General features: G+C 40.0%; 1 protein-coding gene across 1 annotated transcript in view; it reads left to right on the forward strand.

Moving 5' to 3' along the window:
* The window catches only part of CFTR (CF transmembrane conductance regulator), a gene marked incomplete at both ends in the record, with an annotated part of 212,507 nt that overhangs the window by 116,907 nt on the left and 81,591 nt on the right, over positions 1 to 14,009 (forward strand). The window contains 2 exons of the mRNA XM_080664132.1: positions 2,170 to 2,896; positions 6,808 to 6,936. Of these exons, the coding sequence (XP_080520258.1) occupies positions 2,170 to 2,896; positions 6,808 to 6,936 (856 nt within the window). The remainder of the gene's footprint in view (positions 1 to 2,169; positions 2,897 to 6,807; positions 6,937 to 14,009) is intronic.

Genomic DNA, 14,009 nt, shown 5'->3' on the forward strand with positions numbered 1-14,009 from the left:
ATAGCACTTACTCAAATCTCATTTTCTCTTTGCAGCCAATATTCAATATCATTTCCATGAAAACCTCTAACCACCTCATGCTAAACCAGTTTCTTCCTTGCTGTTGCTTGAATAGTCACTGTCTATGTAGTTTTTACAGTATTATTGTCTTGTGACATTATTTTAATTGGTTATTATACTGAATGTTTTTACTTGCTTTTTTTGGTATTTTATTCTATCTCCTCCTTAGATAGTAAACTTGTTAAGAAAGAAAACAAGCTGAATTGTTTAATGTAAGTGAATGCTCAGACTGTACATCCACCTCAATGCCTCCTTCAGAACCTTGTCCTCAGTCACACAGGGCTTGGGATTTACATTTCATTGTGGCTCCTAGCAGGGCTCAGAGTGTGCAAAGTTCCAAAGAAAAGCAGTTACTTATCTGACCTGAGCTTCAAACTGATTTCATGGAATATAAAGTAGTTTATTTATGAGAATTGTCATGATACTCTTCTAGAAATAAAGATTTTAAGAAAAAATGATATAGATGTATGTGTGTATAAAATGGCAGCATTATTCCTGGAAGCACCTTTCCTAGAATTTAGTTAAATTTAATACCTAATATACTATTTTTACAATACTATGACTATGATAAATAAGTTCTTATCCATATAAACTTTGCTAGCCATGTTAGTATATTAGAGTACCTTCTAGAATTATGCCTCTTTCTATACAATATGAAATGTTTAATGCCTAAAAGGAGTTCGTCTCCCTTAGATGATTCTGTTCTGGATTTAGTTCTAGATAAGAGGGAAATTTTATTACAGGAAGATCAATTTATTATTTAATTCTTAGGTTTATTGTTGTTGTTTTAACAAATAAGATTAGTCTTAATATAAAGTTTTGAGAACTAAATTGGTGGTCAACTTAAAATGTAAAAAGAAATTAATAAAAAATGTAAAGAATAGGAAAGCTCTGAAATCTCAGAAGATACATAGAAAGATTCCCCTCAGGAATCTTAAAGGTCATCTAACAATTCTGTCAGTTTCTAGATGAATGAATCATGTCCCAGAGGTTAACCAATTTGCTCAATCTCATTTATTTAATATCGATATTTAATTTCATTTTAGGTCTCTTAACACTCAACTTTACAATATAGCATCCTATATAATAAAGAGATAATATGCAAATTGACTGTCACACCCTCACAAGATGGCTGCCTATGACCAGGCTGGCAGGGGGGTTAGTGAGGGTCGACCAAATGACTGAACAGCAGGCTGCGTGGGGCGACCAGGCCAGCAGGGGTTTAGTGAGGGACGACCAAACGACTGAACAAGCAGGGTGCTGCGTGGTGCGACCAGGCCGACGGGGATTAGTGAGGGATGACCAGGCGGACCAGGGGGGGAGCAGTTGGAGGCGACCAGGCCAGCAAGGGGTGGTTGGGGCAACCAGGCCGGCAGGGGTGGCAGTTGGGGTGACCAGGCCAGCAAGGGGGGCAGTAGGAGGCAACCAGGCTGGTGGGGAGGGGGGGCAGTTAGGGGCTACCAGGCTGGCAGGGCGGTTGCATTTGGGGGCAACCAGGTCGGCAGGGGGGGGCAGTTGGGGGTGATTAGGCTGGCGGGGGGGGGGCAGTGAGGGGAAATTAGGCCGGCGGGGGGGGGGGGCAGTTGGGTGCAACTAGGCTGGCGGGGGGGGGGGGGCAGTAAGGGGTGACCAGGCAGGCGGGGTGGGCAGTTAGGAGTAACCAGGCCGGCAGGGAGGGGGCAGTTGGGGGCAACCTGGCAGGCACACAGGTGAGCGATTAGGAGCCAGCGGTCCAGGATTGTGAGAGGGATGTCTGACTGCTGGTTTATGCCGGGGCCTAAACCAGCAGTCAGACATCCCCCAGTGGTCACAGATTGGAGAGGATGCAGGCTGGGCTGAGGGGACCCCTGTGCACGAATTTCATGCACCGAGCCTCTAGTACTATAATAATTCAGTAATACAGTATTTTATGCTATAGTAACTCAAAAGGCACCAAATTAATTAGTATTGGGTATTTACTTTTAGAATTATTTTAAGTATAATAACATTGTATTATAGAGGTTTTATATAAGAATACATTAATAAAATATTCAAATGAAATACATATAGTATTGTAATAAAGAGTTTATAAAATTGACATCTTACTTATATCTTTTTATATTCTTAAAGCTGTGTCTGTAAGTTGATGGCTAACAAAACTAGGATTTTGGTCACTTCTAAAATGGAACATTTAAAGAAAGCTGACAAAATATTAATTCTTCATGAAGGCAGCAGCTATTTTTATGGGACATTTTCTGAATTACAAAATCTACGACCTGACTTCAATTCAAAGCTCATGGGATATGATTATTTTGACCAGTTTAGTGCAGAGAGAAGAAATTCAATCCTAACTGAGACTTTACGGCGTTTCTCACTAGAAGGAGATGCTGCCATCCCCAGGAATGAAACAAAAAAACAGTCTTTTAAACAGACTGGAGAGTTTGGTGAAAATAGGAAGAACTCTATTCTCAATCCAATCAACTCCTTAAAAAAGTTTTCCATTGTGCAGAAGACTCCATTACAAATTAATGGCATCGAAGAAGATTCAGAAGAGCCTTCAGAGAGAAGGCTGTCCTTAGTTCCAGACTCCGAGCAGGGGGAGGCCATCCTGCCTCGCAGCAATGTGATCAACACTGGTCCCACCTTCCAGCGGCGCAGGAGGCAGTCTGTTCTGAACCTGATGACACGCTCCTCAGTGAACCAAGGTCAAATCATTCACCGAACCCCAGCAGCATCCACACGAAAAATGTCTCTGGTCCCCCAGGGGAACTTAACTGAAATGGATATATATTCAAGGCGTTTATCTCAAGATAGTAGCATGGAAATAAGTGAAGAAATTAATGAAGAAGATTTAAAGGTGTGTATAAATTATTAGTGTTTTGTTGTTGTTGTTGTTTTGCCACAGAGTACAACTGAATGCATATTAGTATGTCACAAAACTTACTCAAATTATGCCTTTAGCATGAGGTTTATCTTAAGACTCTGGAATTGTAAATTTCATATTTATGTAAGCAAAAGAATCAACTTAAAAGTGTAAAGAATCAACTATTTCCTCTTGCAATGGACATATCTTTTCCAATAAAATGTATTATCAAAGCAAGGGCTTGTGTTGGGTTTACTAGGCCAATGGTAATCATTATTATAAATTATAAAAATCATAAATTATTAAAAATTATTATAAAACTGCTTTATTACCACCTTAAAACCTCTGTGGGAAGAGATGGAGTATAAATAAATATATAAACAGATAATAGCAGTAGTTTAGAGAGCAAGGAATATTTTTGTATGTAAGGTATATCCTATATAATAAAAGGGTAATATGCAAATCGACCAGACAACAGAACAACCGGTCACTATGATGCTCACTGACCACCAGGGGGCAGATGCCAACGCAGGAGCTGACCCCTGGTGGTCAGAGTGCTCCCATAGGGGAAGGCTGCTCAGCCACAAGCTAGGCTGATGGCTGGCAAGTGCAGTGGTGGTGGCGGGAGCCTCTCCTGCCTCTGCCACAGTGCTAAGGATGTCCAGGGGCTCCCGGATAGCTAAAGGGCACAGGCAGGGCTGAGGTGAAACCACCATTCCCCCCCCCGCCCTGCCCAGTGCATGAATGTCGTGCACCAGGCCTCTAGTATACTTATAATCTGTTAACAGGACTACTTACATTGTCATTTATATATCAACTAGAGGCCCCGTGCATGAAATTCGTGCACGAAATTCCTGCATGGGGGTGGAGGGGTGTCCCTCAGCCCAGCCTGCACCCTCTCCAATCTGGGACCCCTCGAGGGATGTCCAACTGCCCGTTTAGAACCGATCCCGGTGGGATCGGGCCTAAACAGGCAGTCAGACATCCCTCTCATAATCCAGGACTGCTGGCTCCCAACTGCTCACCTGCCTGCCTTCCTGATTGCTCCTAACCACTTCTGCCTGCCAGCCTGATCACCCCCTAGCCACGCCCCTGCCAGCCTGATTGATGTCTAACTGCTCCCCTGCCAGCCTGTTTGCCTCCAACTTCCCTCCTCTGCTGGCCTGGTCACACCTAACTGCCCTCTCCTGCAGGCTTGATAGCCCCCAACTGCCCTCCCTTGCAGGCCTGGTCCCTCCCAACTGCCCTCCCCTGCTGGCCATCTTGTGGTGGCCATCTTTGACCACATGGGGCAGCCATCTTGTGTGTTGGAGTGATGGTCAATCTGCATATAACTCTTTTATTAGATAGGATAGAGGTCTGGTTCACGGGTGGGGGCCAGCTGGTTTGCCCTGAAGGGTGTCCCGGATCAGGGTGGGGGTTCCCTTGGGGCATGGGGCGGCCTGGGCGAGGGGCCTGTGGTGGTTTGCAGGCCGGCCATGCCCCCGGCGACCCAAGCAGAGGCCCTGGTATCTGGGATTTATTTATCTTCTACAATTGAAACTTTGTAGCCTTGAGCAGAGCCAAGCCTTCTGCTCACTCCGTGGCTGCCGCCATTTCTGTTGGGATTTATTTATCTTCTATAATTGAACCTTTGTAGCCTTAAACGGAGCCCTGGGTCGGCCAGAGTGTGTGGAAAGCTTGGCTTCCTCCATCACCGGGGAAACCCAAGCCTCCCTCCTGCTCTCTCTGTGGCTGTAGCCATCTTGGTAGGGTTAATTTGCATACTCACTCCTGATTGGCTGGTGAGCATGGCTTTGTGGGTGTAGCGGAGTGATGGTTAATTTGCATATTACTCTTTTATTAGATAGGATCTTACCTGAATTAGTTAGTGTCAATATATATTTTTATCTGTTAATATAGTTTTATTGATTTCAGAGAGGAAGGGAGAGGAAGAGAGAGATAGAAACATCAATTATGATAGTGAATCATTGATTGGCTGCCTCCTGCACATTCCCTACTGGGGATTGAGCCCACAACCCAGACATGTGCCCTTGACTGGAATTGAACCTGGAACCCTCCAGGCTGACGTTCTATCCACTGAGCCAAACCAGCTAGGGCCTTTTATATCTTTTAAATTGGATTTCTAGACAAGTTTCTTTTAAAAAAAAGGTGTGTGAAACTTAATGTATACTAGCACCAACCTTTAGACAGAAAGTTTTTTACATTAAGTTTTAAAGAATAAAATACTTTTATTTTAAAAACTAGAGGCCCGGTGCATGACATTTGTACACTGGGCGGGGAGGTGGGGTGTATGTTCTTCAGCCCGGCCTGTGCCCTCTTGCAGTCTGGGACCCCTCAGGGGATGTCTGCCTGCTGGCTTAGGCCCACTCCCTGTGGGGAGTGCGAGGAGCGGGCCTAAGCTGACAGTTGGACATCCCCGAGGTATCCTTAGCGCTACTGTGGAGTCAGGAGGGGCTCCCGCCACCGCCGCTGCACTCACCAGCTAGGAGCCCGGCTTGTGGCTGAGCGGCGCTCCCCCTGTGGGAGTGCACTGACCACCAGGGGGCAGCTCCTGCATTGAGTGTCTACTCCCTCATGGTCAGTGCGCGTCATAGCGACCGGTTATTCTGCCATTCGGTCAATTTGCATATTAGGGTTTTATTATATAGGATAGGAAGCAATATAGGTGGAGGGGTTTTGTTTAATATTTACTAGAAAAATTTCTTAAGTGCCTTGAATGAAACAGGCAGCATTGTGATGAGTTGATATGTTTACTAGCATAGATCAATTAAGGTTAGTATGACCATTAGCAATCACAAATCATTGCACATTTCTGGGCCAAGGTTTTCTTCTTTGTGAAATGAAAGAACACAATAGATTATCTCTAAATACCTTCAGTATTTCTATAATTTTTATAAAAGGTTTCCTAAAGGATAATTTATCTATATGGTTTTAATATCCGTTTGAATGAATTTCTCAAACCTGAGCCCATAAATTTAGTTGTAAAAGGTGATTTCTTTGATTAATACATAGTTATTACTTATTGATTGCTCTACTGCCAAGCAGCATATACTTAGTCCCCATTACTGCCCTAGAACTTTAGGGCAGGAAAGTGAACTTTAGGGATGTTCAACTGCCCAAATTCAAGCAGCATCTAGGAAGTCAATGTGGAGTCCAGATTCAAAGCCAGGTTTATTTGATTCCAAAAATCTTCATACCTAACCAGTGGGGTATGTTCCAATTTCATTGAAGTATTAGTGCTTTTCCTGTGAATTTTGTTGACTTCATGAGAACCAAAAGTATCCTTTTCCTTTGGACTGTCTACAATCACTCTTTTTTAGATTTTTGAAACCATCTACATAGGACAAATCAAAACTTCTAGGGTGAATACACTGAGGAGTAGAATTATGTAATTTAAATCATAGCTGGAAGGAGAGATAATACTAGTCTACTGTGAAATATAGAAACATCAGTTGCCCTTAGGTCTGTTGGGAGATTTCTACAGCTAGTCAAATTTCAAAGTGTATTTGTCCATGGACCCAGTTAAGAAATAAATTAAGGAGAGCTCTGGGAAGCTTCAGCTTGATGATACTATTTATTTGGTTAAACGTGTGACACTGGAAGCATTAAAATGGTAAAATTGTCCAAAAATAATAGTAATCAGTGGTATGCTTTCAGAATTTTGAAGAATTACAGTGTTTCTCATTTTTCAAAAAGCTGTGTTGTTCCAATGGACATTATACTGGCTGTGGATTGACACCATATGTGTCATTCATAATGTTTTATATTTGTTGAATTTCACTTAGCTTCAAATAGTAATATTTTCTTATTTTTACAGATTCAAAACAAAACTACATAAGACCCATGTCATAAGTGATAGGAAACTGTAGTCTCATTGTAATAACTATGATTCTTTTCTTCAGGAGTGCTTTTTTGATGATGTGGAGAGCATACCAGCAGTGACTACATGGAACACATACCTTAGATATGTTACTGTCCACAAGAGCTTAGTTTTTGTGCTAATTTGGTGCTTCGTTATTTTTCTGGCTGAGGTAAGAATTTTCTGCTGTAAAATGTTACTGTGATTTAAAGTTAAAATAAGAACAGTTTGGAAGGATACATGCATATATATGTACACATGTATAAATGTATATACATAAATGCAAGTACATATGTATCTATCTAACTTTATACTATATAATGGTAGATATAGTTTCATATAGATATTTTATTATTTCATATATACCATACAAAATAGACACATATATATTCTATATAAAGAGTTTTTATTAGAGAGGTTCAGAACTTCAAAGTAGAATGCCCTTATATGGGTTGAAATGAAACACTGAAAAAATCATTCTGTACTAAATTTTGAATTCATTTGACTCTAGATATTGCATTATTAAATATGCAAGTGATGAATCATTACCTTTAAATGACTTTCTTCAAAAATGAAATAAAAATATATTAGTGGCCTAGTAATCTTTGTAAACAATCCTTTCAGAGACTTGGATTACCCACTTACAGAGTATTTCTCTGTTCAACGCCACCATCTCGGTGTTTTTGCCATGCCTCTGCTGTTCTTCATATCAGTAGGTTTTAAAAAAGGGGAAGTGCAAACGACACAGGAGGCCACAAAATCAGTTTCACATCAGATAAGACGTTTCTAAGCTGATTGATGACTGAGGCTTTCCTCTAGATCAGGAGCAGCCACCTAAATGGCAAGAGGCCTGCTAGGTGGATGCAGTGGATTTGAGGCTGAATGAAGAACATTTGACCTCCAGTTGTCTAAAGGGGGCTACTAGAACTCAGCACCAGCCAAGAACTTGCCATGAGAGAATTTGGGGTCTGTTTTGCTGTCTTCTTATTTATCAAGATAAAATGGAAACCCAGATTTTTCTATAAAATGTTACCATTTTTGCCCTAGCCAGTTTGGCTCAGTGAATAGAGCATCGGCCTGCGCATGGAAGGATCTCAGGTTCAATTCCATTCGGGGGCACATGCCTGTGTTGCAGGCTTGATCCCCAGTGTGGGGCATGCAGGTGGCAGCCAATCAATGATTTTCTCTCATCACTGATGTTTCTATCTCTCTTTCCCTTTACCCTCCTCTCTGAAATCAATAAAAATATATTCTAAAAAAAGTTACCATTTTTATTTTTAATATATTTTTTAATGTTACCATTTTTAAATGTGGGTAGTTAATGAAATAAAAACAAATAAACACTACATGGCCACAACAAAACACACCTATGGATTGGATTCAGCCTGTGAATGACTACATACTCTAGACCAGTGGTTCTCAACCCTTCTAATGCCGCGACCCTTTAATACAGTTCCTCATGTTGTGGTGACCCCCAACCATGAAATTATTTTCGTTGCTACTTCCTAACTGTAATTTTGCTACTGTTATGAATCGTAATGTAAATATCTGTGTTTTCCGATGGTCTTAGGCGACCCTGCTAGCGGTTCTCAACCTGTGGGTTACGATCCACAGGTTGAGAACCACTGCTCTAAACATTTATTCCAGAGGACAAATGTCTGGGTGTGTCCTAATATACAATCTAAATCTAAGAGGAAGGCCCATGCTGCTCTCAGGGAAGAAATGAGCAGAAGAGCTGAATCTCCTGAGGCTATATAAATGTATACATAATTGAAACCAAACTGATGACTACATGTTTGTCCTATTGTTAAGCTGTTTCTCACCTCATTTAAGAAGTCTACATAAAATATCATGACTCCTCTGTGACCGTGTACCATAAGATAGTGTTAAATATCTAAAGGTATGTCACAAAAAGTTGTCCATGCTACTTCACCTCTAAACCATTGGTTTCCATTTGAACTTTGGGTTCTGATGATAGCTCTTTTGCCATACTACTATTTTAAATTAACAAACCAAATGAAGGCTTGCTATGAGCTACTGTATAGCATAGTGCCAACTCTGGAATCAGACTGAGCTGGCTGTGAATTCTAACTCTGTCTTATTAAAACTATGAAACTCACCCAGTTTGTTGACCTCCTTGAGCTCAGTTTCCTTATCCAGAAAATGGAGGTGGTAATAGTACCAACTTCATAGGCCATTTTTGTGGTTTAAAGGATACCATGATTATAAAGCACTTTATGTAGGGCTTGGCACATATTGAGCATTGCTTGTTCTCATTAATATCCTTGAGGTTATGTTATCATTATAAAGTTCAAGATAGACTAAGGTGAACAAGTCCATAACACAGACATAATGAAAATTTGAGTAATCCCTTTAACACTTTAACAAAAAATATGGGTTGGGTAATTTGACACTCTCACATGAGTAATAAAAATTGCATTGGAATATATTTCAAATTTACCTCATTAATCTCTGCCAGTCTTACCAAATGACCAACATTAATGTGCATAAAACTCAGTCCTGTGCTACATTTAATCTCAAACCAGCCCTTTGTAATTGCTAATGTTTTTTTTTTTTTTTTCAAATTTTTATTAAGGTATTATATGTGTACATATCTTATCATTGCCCCCGACCCCCACCCCACTCCCATATATGCCCTCACCCCCCAATGTTTTGCATCCGTTGGTTACTCTTATATACATGCATATAAGTCCTTCAGTTGATCTCTTATTTCCCCCACCTCTCCCTAACCTTACCACTGTAATTTGACAGTCTGTTTGATGCTTTACTGCCTCTGTAACTATCTTTTTGTTCATCAGTTTATAATGTTTTTCATTATCCCCAAATGAGTGGGATCATGTGGTATTTTTCTTTCATTGACTGGCTTATTTCACTTAGCATAATGTTCTCTAATTCCATCCAAGTGCCTACAAATGGTAGTAATTCCTTCTTTTTTACGGCAGCATAGTATTCCATTGTGTAGATGTACCATAGTTTTCTGATCCAGTCATCTGCTGACGGGCACCTAGGCTGTTTCCAAATCTTAGCTATTGTAAATTGTGCTGCTATGAACATAGGGGTGCATATATCCTTTCTGATTGGTGTTTCTGGTTTCTTAGGATATATTCCTAGGAGTGGGATTACTGGGTCAAATGGGAGTTCCATTTTCAGTTTTTTGAGGAAACTCCATACTGTTCTCCACAGTGGCTGCACCAGTCTGCATTCCCACCAGCAGTGCACGAGGGTTCCTTTTTCTCCGCATCCTCGCCAACACTTGTCGTTTGTTGATTTGTTGATGATAGCCATTCTGACAGGTGTGAGATGGTATCGCATTGTTGTTTTGATTTGCATCTCTCGGATAATTAGTGACTTTGAGCATGTTTTCATGTGTCTCTTGGCCTTCCTTCTGTCTTCTTTCGAAAAGCTTCTATTTAGGTCCATTGCCCATTTTTTTATTGGATCATTTATCTTCCTTTTATTAAGTTGTATAAGCTGCCTGTAGATGTTGGAAATTAAACCTTTATCAGTGATACCATTTGCAAATATGTTCTCCCATACAGTGGGGTTTCTTGTTGTTTTGTTGATGGTTTCTTTTGCTGTGCAAAAGCTTTTTATTTTGATGTAGTCCCATTTGTTTATTTTCTGTTTGGCTTCCATTACCCTAGGGGCAGTATCACTGAAAAAGTTCTTTTGGCATATGTCTGAGATTTTGCTGCCTGTGGATTCCTCTAGTATTTTTATGGTTTCCCGTCTTATATTTAAGTCCTGTACCCATTTTGAGTTTATTTTTGTGTATGGTGTAAGTTGGTGATCTAGTTTCATTTTTTTGCATGTATCTGTCCAATTTTCCCAACACCATTTATTAAAGAGACTGTCTTGACTCCATTGTATGCTCATGCCTCCTTTGTCAAATATTAAATGCGCATATTGGTTTGGGTCGATATCTGGATTCTCTATTCTGTTCCATTGATCTATATGTCTGTTCTTGTGCCAGTACCAGGCTGTTTTGAGGACAGTGGCTTTGTAATACAGCTTGAAATCTGGTATTGAGATCCCTCCTACTTTATTCTTCTTTCTCAGGATTGCTGTGGCTATTCGGGGTCTTTTTTTATTCCAGATGAATTTTTGGAGAGTTCTTTCTAGGTCTGTGAAATACGCCGTTGGTATTTTAATGGGGAGTGCATTGAATCTGTAGATTGCTTTGGGTAGTATGGACATTTTAATGATGTTGATTCTACCAATCCATGAACATGGTATGTTCTTCCATCTGTTTACATCTTCCTCTATCTCTTATTTCAGTGTCCTGTAGTTTTCCGCATATAGGTCTTTTACCTCCTTGGTTAGGTTTATTCCTAAGTATCTTAATTTTTTTGGTGCGATGGAAAATGGGATTGCTTTTTTAGTCTCTCTTTCTGTAAGTTCATTGTTGGTGTATAGAAATGCCATAGATTTCTTGGTGTTAATTTTGTATCCTGCTACATTGCCGAATTCATTTATTAAGTCTGTTAGTTTTTTGATGGAGTCTTTCGGGTTTTTTATGTACAATATCATGTCATCTGCAAATAAGGACAGCTTTACTTCTTCTTTTCCAATTTGGATGCCTTTTATTTCTTCTTCTTGTCTAATTGCAGTGGCTAATACTTCCAGTACTATGTCAAACAGGAGTGGTGAGAGTGGGCATCCCTGTCTTGTTCCTGTTCTTAGGGGAAATGGTTTTAGTTTTTGCCCATTGAGTATGATGTTAGCTGTGGGTTTATCATATATAGCTTTTATGATGTTGAGGTATGATCCTTCTATTCCCACCTTGTTGAGAGTTTTTATCAAGAAAGGGTGTTGGATTTTGTCAAATGCTTTTTCTGCATCAATTGATATGACTATGTGATTTTTATCTCTCAATTTGTTTATGTGATGTATCACATTTATTGATTTGCGGATATTGAACCATCCTTGCATTCCTGGGATAAATCCTACTTGGTCATGGTGTATGATCTTTCTGATGTACTGCTGGATCCTATTTGCTAGAATTTTATTGAGGATTTTGGCATCTACATTCATGAGGGATATTGGCCTGTAATTCTCCTTCATTGTGTTGTCTTTATCTGGTTTTTGTATTAGGGTGATGCTGGCTTCATAGAAGGAGCTGGGAAGTGTTCCTTCCTCTTGAATTTTTTGGAATAGTCTGAGGAGGATAGGTTTTAGTTCTTCCTTGAATGTTTGGTAAAACTCTCCTGTGAAGCCGTCTGGCCCCGGGCTTTTGTTTGCCGGAAGCTCTTTGATGACTGCTTCAATTTCTTCCATAGTTACTGGCATGTTGAGCTGTTTAGATTCTTCCTGATTGAGTTTTGGAAGGTTATATTTTTCTAGGAATATGTCCATTTCCTCCAGGTTGTCCAGTTTGTTGGAATAGAGTTGTTCGTAGTATTTTTTAACAATCCTTTGTATTTCGGCGGGATCTGTTGTTATTTCACCTCTTTCATTTCTGATCTTGTTTATTTGGGTCCTCTCCCTTTGCTTCTTGGTGAGCCTGGCTAGAGGTTCATCAATCTTGTTTATCCTTTCAAAGAACCAGCTCTTAGTTTTGTTGATCTTTTGTATTGTTTCTTTGGTCTCTATGTCGTTTATCTGTGCTCTGATCTTTATTATTTCCTTCCTTCTGCTTACACTGGGCTTTTCTTGTTGCTCTTTTTCTAACTCTTTGAGTTGTTGGGTTAGGTAATTTATTACCCCTGTTTCTTGTTTTTTGCAGTAGGCTTGTAGAGCTATGAACTTCCCTCTCAAGACTGCTTTCGCTGTGTCCCATAGATTTTGGATTGTAGTGTTTTCATTGTCATTTGTTGTCATGATGTTTTTTATTTCTTCTTTGATCTCTCTGGTAACCCAGTCATGGTTTAATAGCATGCTGTTTAGTCTCCATGTGTTTGATTTCTTTGGGTTGTTTTTATTGTAGTTGATTTCCAGTTTTATGCCACTGTGGTCTGAGAAGATGCTTGATATGATTTCTATCTTCTTGAATTTGAAGAGACTTTGCCTATGTCCCAACATATGGTCTATCTTTGAAAATGACCCATGTGCGCTTGAGAAGAATGTATATTCTGTGGCTTTGGGGTGAAATGTTCTGAAGATGTCAATTAATTCCATCTGGTCTAGTGAGTCATTTAGGATTGATGTTTCTTTGCTGATGTTTTGTTTAGAGGATTTGTCCAATGGTGATAGTGGGGTATTAAAGTCTCCTACTATGATTGTATTGCTGTCAATGTCTCCCTTGATATCTTCCAGGAGTTTTTTTATGTATTTGGGTGCTCCTGTATTGGGTGCATATATGTTTACCAGAGTTATTTCTTCTTGTTGGATTGCTCCCTTTAGTATTATGAAATGGCCTTCCTTATCTCTTGTTATGTCCTTCAGTTTGAGATCTAATTTGTCAGAAATAAGTATTGCTACCCCAGCTTTTTTTTCAGTTCCATTTGCCTGGAAAACCTTTTTCCATCCCTTCACCCTCAGTCTGTGTGCGTCTTTTTTTCTGAGGTGGGTTTCTTGTAGACAGCAGATATATGGGTCGTGTTTTCTTATCCAATCTGTTACCCTATGTCTTTTGATTGGGGCATTTAATCCATTTACATTTAAAGTTATTATTGATAGGTACTTATTTGTCGCCATTCCTATTCTTTACCCCTGTGTTACTTCTTCGCTTCCTGTTTCTTTCTTTCTTTCTTTCTTTTCTTTTTTTTTTTTTTTTACAGTAGACCCTTTAGCATTTCTTGCATTGCTGGTTTGGTGGTAATAAAGTCCCTTAGTCCTTTTTTGTCTGTGAAGCTCCTGATTTCACCTTCAATTTTGATTGACAGCCTTGCTGGGTACAGTATTCTTGGATTCAGCCCCTTCCTTTGCATGACTTTGTATATTTCATTCCATTCCCTTCTGGCCTGATGAGTTTCTGTTGAGAAATCAGTTGCTAGTCTGATGGGGGTTCCTTTGTATGTAACTTTCTGTCTCTCTCTTGCTGCTTTTAAGATTCTTACTTTGTCGTTGGTGTTTGCCAATTTAATTATAATGTGCCTTGGCGTCGGTCTTTTGGGGTTCATTTTGCTTGGGACTCTGTGAGCTTCTTGGATTTGTGTGGGTTTTTTCTTCCCTATATCTGGGAAATTTTCTGTCATTATTTCTTCAAAGAGGTTTTCTATTCCTTGCTCAGCTTCCTTTCCTTCTGGAACCCCTATTATGCGGATGTTGTTTTGTTTCGTGTTG

Source organism: Plecotus auritus (genome assembly GCF_963455305.1).
Source record: "Plecotus auritus genome assembly, chromosome: 4".
NCBI lineage: Eukaryota > Metazoa > Chordata > Mammalia > Chiroptera > Vespertilionidae > Plecotus > Plecotus auritus.